The sequence below is a fragment of the Ochotona curzoniae genome, unplaced genomic scaffold, assembly GCF_017591425.1.
Source record: "Ochotona curzoniae isolate NIBS_2020 unplaced genomic scaffold, NIBS_Ocur_1.0 contig_523, whole genome shotgun sequence".
NCBI lineage: Eukaryota > Metazoa > Chordata > Mammalia > Lagomorpha > Ochotonidae > Ochotona > Ochotona curzoniae.
This window is the reverse complement of record NW_024466459.1, coordinates 1954596-1964300: the sequence shown is the minus strand read 5'-3', so window position 1 is coordinate 1964300 and position 9705 is coordinate 1954596. Positions and strand designations below refer to the sequence as shown.

General features: G+C 44.4%; 1 protein-coding gene across 1 annotated transcript in view; it reads left to right on the top strand.

The window, feature by feature from the left end:
• The first annotated feature begins 260 nt into the window (after positions 1-260).
• SMURF2 (SMAD specific E3 ubiquitin protein ligase 2) overlaps positions 261-9705 on the top strand; it is an 89116-nt gene continuing 79671 nt past the window's right edge. Inside the window, exon 1 of the mRNA XM_040989522.1 lies at positions 261-560. Coding sequence (XP_040845456.1) covers positions 509-560 — 52 coding nt within the window. The 5' untranslated portion in view covers positions 261-508. The remainder of the gene's footprint in view (positions 561-9705) is intronic.

The following is a 9705-nucleotide window of genomic DNA, read 5'->3' as shown; positions in this document are numbered from 1 at the left end:
CGACGAGTGGCGGCGGCGGCGGCGGCGGCGGCTTCGGGACCGGGTTCCCTCAGACAAGAGGGCGGGTGGAGGAGGAAGCGGCCGAGCCCCGAGTCCAGCTCCGGCGCGCCGAGCACCGCCCGCCTCAACCGACCGGTCCCGTCGGCTCCCGGGCCTCGCCAGAGTCGGGAGGAAAGGAAGGCCGCGGCGACTGCGAGGCGGCGGCGGGGGCGCGGGCGGGCGGGCGGCGGCGGCGAGGCCGGCCGCGGCTGCGGCTTTGTTGTGCGGCCCGGGCCGAGGAAGGAGAAGTGGGAGGAGGGGGGAGCTCGGCGTCCCGCTCCCTCCGCCGCTCATGGCGACGACGCTCGGCACATCCGGGACCCTCCGGCCGCCACGGCCGCGGCGCCGGCTGCTCGGGCCCCAGCCCCGGCCGCAGTAGTGACTCGGCTGCCGCGCCTCGCCGTCGCCCCCGCCCCGCCCGCCGGCCCGGAGCCCCGCCGCCGCCCCGGCTGTCCCCGCCGCCGGGGACATGTCTAACCCCGGAGGCCGGCGGAACGGGCCCGTCAAGCTGCGCCTGACAGGTGAGGGGGGTCGGGCGCGAGGTGGGCGAGGCGGCGCGGGGTTGAGGGTGGGGGGCTGCCTGTGGCCTTGGGAGAAGGGCCAGGGTCGCGATCAGAGGTTAGGTGGTGGGGGCGTCGGGGGCGTGGGAAGGCCTATTTCAGGGAGCATAGTTGGAAAACCACTTGCTGGGTTTGGGAGCTTGTTGGGAAAAGCCGGGCGAGGGTGATCCCCGGAGGAACGGGGGTGGGGGCAGTGGGTGTCTTGTGTGGAAGTGAGGGGTGCACCGGTTCGAACCGCAGACGGCTTTGAGGTCTGGACGTCTTGGCGGAGGAGCCCGATTCTTGCGGGCTTGGCCGGGAGCAGCCTGGGGTGGGGGGTTGCCCGCTGCTCAGGTGGGGGTCGTGGAAGGGCTGATTGAATCCCGGTTGCCGGTGCGCGCAGTAAACCCTCCTTAAAGATGGAGCGCTTAACGGGAGGGTGCAGTGTGTGTGTGCCCGGCTTGTTAACTTGAGCAGCCACTGGTGCCCGCGTGCGAAACCTCCACTCTGCCGCCAGCCCCAGTGGCCGTGCCACACACCTTGACCGCACGGCTCGGGGAGGGAAGGAGACTGAGGTTGACTTTTTCCGGTGTGTCTGGCGGATCCCACGGCTCGGACTCTTGTACGCTCTGTGTTTGGGAAGTGTTTGATTGTAGGGTAGCGTGTTTTGGGTTGTTCTTTGTAGGCCGCAGAACTTGTGGCTCGCTTCTAACTCTAGATCTGCCTTAAAAACTAACCCCCCCCCCCACCTTTTTTTTAATGGACCGACGGTACTTGTTGAAGTGGGTGCTTCTACAGAACTTTCAAGGGAACTTTCTTTCACTTTCTCCACCCTCCCCTTTTCCCTTTTCTAAATGGAAAAGAATGTCCATGGGGGTTTGTTAAGAAGACTATTCTTCTGTGCTCGCTTCGGCAGCACATATACTTAAATTGGAAAGAAGACTATTCTTCTAAGGTGTTTTCGATCCAGGTGCCTGTAATCTTTATCCCAGGAACGTCTTACCTTCAGAGCTGTGTTGAGTATTCTTAGATCAACATATCCCTGTAATTTTTAGGAAAAATTATACTTGGTTTGGAAAGGGTAGTTGAAGGCAGTGCCACCCTTCTAGCTTTACCGTTTTACCATTAATGAATTGAACATGCTTACATTCGAATGTGTGGTGAGAAAGATGGTTTTCCCTTGATTTGTGTCCGTGTGTGTGCTTAAGAATAAACTGTAATTATGTTTGCCCACACTAGACTTTGAGATTTAGACGGACTAATTTTGTAGCTGAATGCTGTGTGTCACCTCCCAGTCCACTGGCTGAACCCTCCAGATAATAACCTGCAGTGAGTTTGGTAGCCAGAAGCTGGCTTGAGTTGGCTGCAATTATAAAGCGATCTTACTTCTGTGACGGTGTTGCCCCCCTCTCCCCGGAAAATCGCGTAGTCATGTACCGAGTGGTTGTTCATGAACCGTCTGCTTTGAGGGATGCTGGTCCCTGTCCTGCGTGGAGTTTCTCGGCTGTGGGCCAAGCCAGTGGAGTCCTTTACGGGCTCTTCGTTGCTGTTCTCACCTGGAGTGAGCAATCATAGGAGGAACCTGTGATCCCAGGTGTGCAGGAAGCATCAGAAACAGACCGTTGCCATTGACTTCCCTCAAGGCTGTGTCCGGGCGCCCGGAGAGTGACCTGGTGCCAGGAAGCAGGGGTTTGACTCTGTGACTGACCCGAGCTTTCAGATTTCTGATGTGAGTGTGTAGATCTTAAGGTGTTTATCTGTGGTTTCCTTGCTGCATATGAGCCAACGAAAACTGATGAGTAAATTTGTTAGGAAAGATTACACTTATTCTGTTTTGGGACCAGAGGGAATCTTGGATTAAATTCATGGAGTGATTTGGTATATTTAGATTTTTCTGAAGGTTTTTAAATAGCCGTTGTCCCCTTAATTGTAAAAACAGTTTGAGGTACTCTCAATTTCTTAAAACCATTGGGAATTTTTGAGTAGTTTTCCCTTAAAATTTGACAGATATTAAAAACATTGCCCTCCCTTGTTACATTTGGTGGAATCTCTTCTGTTTTGCCAGGAAAGTTAACACACACACATACACTATTTTACTTCATCATTTACAAATTAGACAGTATATAGATTTTAACAAATAGATTTCAAGAGCTGGATTCAATTAGCAGCTTTTTAGGACATAAACATTAAAGGGTTAGATGGAAAAGATTGTTTTGACTGACTGGATAAATGACAGGGCTATGTTTGATGTGCGGCCAGGAATCGGTCTGGAGCTGGTGCCCAACTTCTTAGTCCATCTTGAGAAGCCAAGTAAAATATTTAACCTAGGCCTCGTTTTGTTTAAAAAAAAAAAAAGTTGATTCTTTGTTAAGACCTTAAGAAATGTTTGGCATACCTTGAGACTAAGTGTTTAGCAGTTCATTTAGAGCCAGGTTCCTTAATAGAGGTGAAATCTAAAAAAAAAAAAAAAAAAAAAAAAAAAAATTAACCTTACAGTGAATTTTATTTGGTTTATGGTGCACTGGAGCTGTAAGATGTTTTAAAGTTATTGTTCAATGCTTTATTTAGCTCAATAGCCAACTGGTATTGTGAATGGACAGTGTCTGGTTCCAAGGGGCTTTGTAAACTGCAGTTGTTCAATGATATTCTCACTAGGTGTTGCCCCTTTCCTGAAAGTTAGCAATTTTTGTGTGGTGACACCCGTACACTAACGGATAATGAAATATTTGAGCTATGAAATCTTTTGCCCACCACAGATAATAGGTTTTTCTACTTATTATTCCTACGACCACAGTCAGTTAGTGAACTGTTTGGTGTTTGTTGATGCTAAAAAGGTAAGGCTAATTAAATGCCCAATTTGTGATTTCTCAGGCTGTTGGTGATTAAAATATCATTTTCATCAACTTCTACTTTTTGGGTAATAATTACACTTAATCATTAAAATAGGCTGTGTAGTAATGCTATGAATCAGGTAATATTTCTAGAATAAATTGATTATAAGATGTATTTCATGCAGTGTGATGGATATCAGACAGACTTCTTACAGTTTGGATAAACAATATTCTCTGTATATATAGTAAAAATATTTGAGGTAATTTTTAAACATTTATTTTAATTGGAAATACAGATTTGCAGAAAGAAAGAGAGACAGAAATCTTCTATCTGTTGGTTTACTCCCCAGATAGCCCCACTGGCTGGAGTTGAGACACTCCGAAGCCAGGAGCTAAGGGCTTCTTTCAGGTCTCCCATGTGGGCCCAGTGTCCCAACACTTTGGGACGTCCTTGACTGCTCTTCCAGACCACAAGCAGGGAGCTGAATGGGAAGTGAGGCAGCTGGGATTAGAACCAGTGTCCATATGGGATCCTGATGCATGCAAGGCGAGGACTTTAGCCACTAGGTTACCATACTGGGCCCATGAAGTAATTTTTTTTTTATGCCATTATTTTTGAAAATGAAAGGCTGGAAAAATCAGTTTGATTTTAGTAATTTCTAATGTCTTAAATTCTTAGGAATGGAGAAATGAAAAATTACTTATCTAGAACACTTATTTTATATCTTTTTTGTAAATTCAGTGTCTGTGTGTGCTTCCTCTCATGTTAGTAATTTATAAAACCCTTGTCAGTAGAAAGGTTAACCTTGTCTGTAACCTTAAGAAAAATTAATTAAAAATCTTCAAGGACTGATGCCATTGCGAAACAGGCTAATCCTCCACCTGTGGTTGAATCATGTATGGCTACTGGTTTGTGTCCTGGCTGCTCCACTTCCCATCCAGCTCCCTACTTATGGCCTGGGAAAGTAGCAGAGGAGAATCCAAAGCCTTACGCCGCTACACCTGCATGGGAGACTCAGAAGAAGCTCCTGGCTTTGGATCAGCTCAGTTCCAGATGTTTGACCACTAGGGAAATGAACCAGTGGATGGAAGATCTTTGTATCTTCTCTGTTTAAATTTACCTTTCAAATAAAAAGAAAACAAGTGGCTACATTGGCCAGAGATGGACTGATATGAAGTTGGGAACCAGGAGCTTCTGGGTCCCCCACATGGGTGCAGGATCCAAGGACTTGGGCCATCTTCTGCTACTTTCTCAGGCACATTAGCAGGGAGCTGGATGGGAAGTGGGGCAGCTGGGATTTGAACTGTCACTCATGGGATGCTGGCCATGCAGGCGCTGGCCCCTGATTCAAGGCCTTACAGATGAAAACATGATTATATTGCATAAGTTTCTTGGTATGAAGGTGCCTGTGTATGATAGTGACTTATGCAAGGAGTGTTAGAAATTTGACTATCTCCCGTTACTGCTGTTTTCGTGGTGTTTCTGAGTAGGAAGCTATTGTGGCTTGATTCTTTCCTTTTCTTTTACATTCTTTTCATCTAATCCTCTTCAGACAGGCTGTAGGACATGGCCTGGGTTCCTCATGTGGTTTGATCTTCATGGTGAGTGAAGTGCGTATACTTTCATCATAGCTTCTTCCCTGTCACCCTTTTGGTTGATTTGTTACCATCACAACATATTAACAGCTAATTTATGCCGGTTTCACATATAACTCAATTTTAAAAGTAATTGAATGGTCACACTTAAGGCTCACATGATTTTTATTTTAGATATTTTTGATGAGGGTCTTTTTATGTGAAAAACTTATAAACATCTAATATTCTGTATAAGGTCAAGAGATTGAGCCAATTTTTTTAATTTTTAAAAAAATTAGTTATTTTTTATTTGAAAGATTTACAGAGAGAAGAAGCATCGCAGGGGGAGCTCTTCTATCTGCTGCTTCTCTCCCTCAGTGGCTGCAGTGGTGAGAATTCAGCCCATCTGAAGTCAGGAGCCTCTCCTGAGTCTCTCACATGGCTATAGGGGCTGACTTGGGCCATACTTGGTTGCTTTTCCAAATCTAGAACCAAGGAATTGCGTCAAAAGTGTTGCATCCCCTGCAGGTGCTGGCATAGGCAAGCAGAGGATTAGCTAGTTGAGCTACCACACTTACCCCATAATGCATTTTTTGGAGATTGTACCTCATAGTATGCTTTTTGTATCCATTAATTGATGAGTTAAGCAACCATTTTCTTGAAGCAGTTGGTGTCTTGCTATGAAGAAAGGTGCAGCAGATCCAGATCCAAAGCACATAGTCCTCATCATTAGTTACTGAAAATGGCAAATTGTTCTTTTGGTTTTCCTCAGTGGCTCCTGAGTACTGTAATCAGTACTTTTTTTTTTTTTTAATAAAGACTTATTTATTAATTTGAAAATCTGGATTAGAGAATGAGAGAGACAGAAAGAGATCTTCTATCCACTGGTTTATTTCCTGGATGGTTGCAAAGGCCCCAAGTCTGGGCCCAGAATAAGCCAGGCACTTCTCTGGATCTTGCATATGGATGCAGGGGCCCAAGGCCTTGGGCCATCATCTGCTGCTCTTCCCAGGCTATTTGCTGGGAGCTGGATTGGAAACAGAACAGCTGGGACACAAACTGTTACCCATATGGCATGATGATGTTATAGGCTTATACACTGTGCCACAAAACCAGTCCCAAGATTAGAGCCCTTTGAAATTGTAAAATATCTGTAGTTCAAATAGGCTACAGTTGGCAGAATTTAGTGTTTTATTTATGATTCATTGTCATTAGGAATGTATTATTTTGTTATAATACATATAATAGGATATATCATGATCTGCGGAGAACTATCTGACCTTGGCTAAATGATGATAGGTTTTTAACTTTGTCTGCTTGTTCACTCTGTGGCCCCCCCACCTTTTTTTTTTTTAAGACTTAGTTTATTTTTCCTTCCATTTCAGAGTTAGAGTGAGCGAGTGAGAGAGCACACTTCCATACATTGGTTCACTCCCCAAATGGCTGCAGTGGTTAGAGCTGAGCTGGTTTGAAGCTGGGAACCAAGAGCTTCTAATAGCTTTTACTGCTACTTTCTCTGTCCAAGAATGGTGGAACCTTGAAATATTTTGTTGTAGTCAGCATTGTTAGGTGTTTCTGTGTGACCTACATATATTGTTTATTAGACGCCATACCCTGTTGCCGAGTTTATGTCTTTTATCACACTTAGTTCTCACAATAGCTCTGAAGTAGGAGAAACAGATTTGAAGAGATGAAGTACATATCAAAACCCAAGTTATCTGTCTAGAAAGTCTTACAGACTCGTTAGGATCTGTGTAGAAAGACAAACATGTTTTGTTCATTTGAAATTGCTCCACCCCTTGTGGTAGGTACCTTGCTCATCTTGTAAGGCACAACTCAGTGTCTTTCCTGCTAACACGTTCCCTGCCCTGAATTGACCTCTACCGAGATTCTCACATGGGTGCCTGCTTGGGTCCTGTTTGCTCCACTTCCCATCCAGCTCCCTACTACTGTGCCTAGGAAAGCGGTGGAGGATGGCCCAACTGCTTGGGCTCCTGCACTCATGAGGGAGAACAGAAGAAGCTCCTGGCTTCCAGTTTCAGCCTGGCCCAGCCATTTGGGGAATGAACTAGTGGATGGATAGAAGGTAGATTTCTTCCTTCTCTCTCTGTGAGTTTTTTTTTTTTAAGAAAGTTTAAAAAAAAAGATATATTTATTTATTTGAAGTGCAGAATTACAGAGAGAAGGATGAAAGAGAAAGGAGATATTGTCCATCTTCCCAGGCGGCTGCACCAGCTAGATTAAAGCCAGGAGTTAGGAGCTCCATCCACATCTCGTGTGGGTGACAGAGGCCCACATATATGGACCATCATTTGCTGCCTTCCCATACACATTAGCAGGGAGCCGGGTTGGAAGCAGAACATCTGGGACTCGTATTGTGTAGTAAATACTGGCCCAGCCCTCTGCGCCACAACATGGGCTCTGACACTGAGATTTTAATTTTTTCTCAAGATTTATTTCATTTCTATTGCAAAGTCAGATACACAGAGAGGAAGATCTGTCCGATGATTCACTTCCCAAGTGACTGCAACATCTGCTGCATCTATCCGAAGCCAGAAGCCCAGATCCTCTTCTGGGTCTCCCATGCGGGTGCAAAGTCCCAAGGCTTTGGGCTATTCTTGACTGCTTTCCCAGGCCACAAGCAGGGAGCTGGATGGGAAGCAGGGCTGCTGGGATTAGAACCAGCACCCAAATAGGACCCCGGCATGTTCAAGGCGAGGACTTTATCCACTATGCTATCATGCCGGGCCCGACACTGAAGTTTTTTTTTAGAAGGGTTATTTTCTTAGGATATTGATAGAAATAATGTCATGAGTTTTTTCCTTTTTTAAAGTTATATCTATTTTCATTTAAAGGCAAATTTACAGAGAGGAGAGAGTAAAAGATTTTCCGTCTGCTGATTCATTCCCTGACTCTAACCCTAATTTTAGCTGGAGCTGAGCCAATCCTGAATCAGGAGCTAGGAGCTTCCTCTGGGTCTCCAACATGGGTATAGGGACCCAAGGTATTGGATACTCCTCTATTGCTTTCCCAGGCCGCAAGCAGAGAACTGGAAGGGAAGTGGAGAAGATGGGACATGAGCTGGTACCCACGTGGGATGCTGGTGCTTGGAGGCGGAGGATTAACCAGTTGAGCTAATGCACCAATCCCAGTGAATACTCATTTTCTGGCATATTGTATCTAAACAGTCATGAAATTGTTTTCCCATTTGCTTTTTTTGACCCACTTGTCCTTGTGTTAGTTACCTGTTAGGGCCTTAGTATTCCTTTATTGATTGGTTGTGTTTTTAAAATATATTGATTTGTTTTTGTATTTTCTATGGATGTTTCCATGGTCTATTATTATTCTTGTAATTTTGACTGTTTTTGGATATGATTAAATTGTCATTTTAGAATTCAAATCTGTCCAAATTTTCTTTTGTTTTTTCTTCTATTTTGGGGAAGTCATTTTTTTCAGGAAGCTTGGTACATGTTCACATTCAAGTACTTTTTGTTTTAAAAAGTTTAAAACATGAATATACCCTAAATTCTTTGTCCATTTAATCATTTTTTATTTTATTTTTATTATTTTTAAAGATTTATTTATTTTTATTGGAAAGGCAGATATACAGATAGGATGAGAGACCGAAAGAAAGAACTTCTGTCCAATGATTTACTCCCAAAGTGACCACATTGGCTGGAGCTGCGCAGATCTGAACCCAGGAGCCTGGATCCTTTTCCAGGTCTCCCACGGGGGTGCAGGGTTCCAAGGCTTTGGGCCATCCTCAACTGCTTTCCCAGGCCACAAGCAGGGAGCTGGGTGGAAGTTGAGCAGCCAGGATTTGAACTGGCTCCCAGCTGGGATCCTGGGGCCTGTACAAGATGAAGACTTTAGCCACTAGGCTGCTGGCTGGGTACTACTTTTATTTTTTTAATTTTTTATTTTTACAGATTGATTTGAAAGGCAGCATTACAGAGAGAGACAGAGAAGAGATCTCTTTGCTGGCTCACTCCCAAAATGCCTGCAATGTGTGGGACTGGGCCCACCTTCTATGCCTGGGTATGGGCCAGATGGAAAGCAGGAACTTCCTCTGGGTTTCCCACGTGGGTGCAGGGGCCTCAGGACTTGGGTCCTCTTACCCTGTTTTCCCAGGCATGTTAATAGGGAGCTGGATTGGAAGTGGAATATTTGAGACTTGAACCAGTGCCCATAAGGAATGCCTGCATCATAGACAGGCTTAATTTGCTACGTCCAGGTATCAGGCCCTGTCTTTTTACCATTATTTATTAACCAAGTCTTTTGCACAATGATGTAATGTTTTCAGTTATGTTAAATTAATTATGAAGTAAAATCTATTACTTGTTCAGTGCCATGCTATTTTTATTGTAGCTTAGAAGTTTAGATTATTATTCTTATTAGGGTAAATGCTATTCTTCTTTACTCTTCAGTATCAATATTAACCTTAAAAGAAAATTTCATTGGAGTTAGAATTGCCTTACTTTGGGAAAAGGAGAGTGTGTTTTTCTCACCTAGGATCATGATTTTTACATTTTTTAAAAATTTGACTCATTATAATTTATAAATTTCATCCTGTGTTTTCACTTGTTTTTAATTAATTTGTGATGTTTACATTGTGTTTTATAATCGTACTGCTCTTATATAGACCTGTAGTTATGTAATTTTACTAGATGAAAGCAGCTTTGTTGAACATGAACCTATTAGTATTTCACTTGATGTTAGTT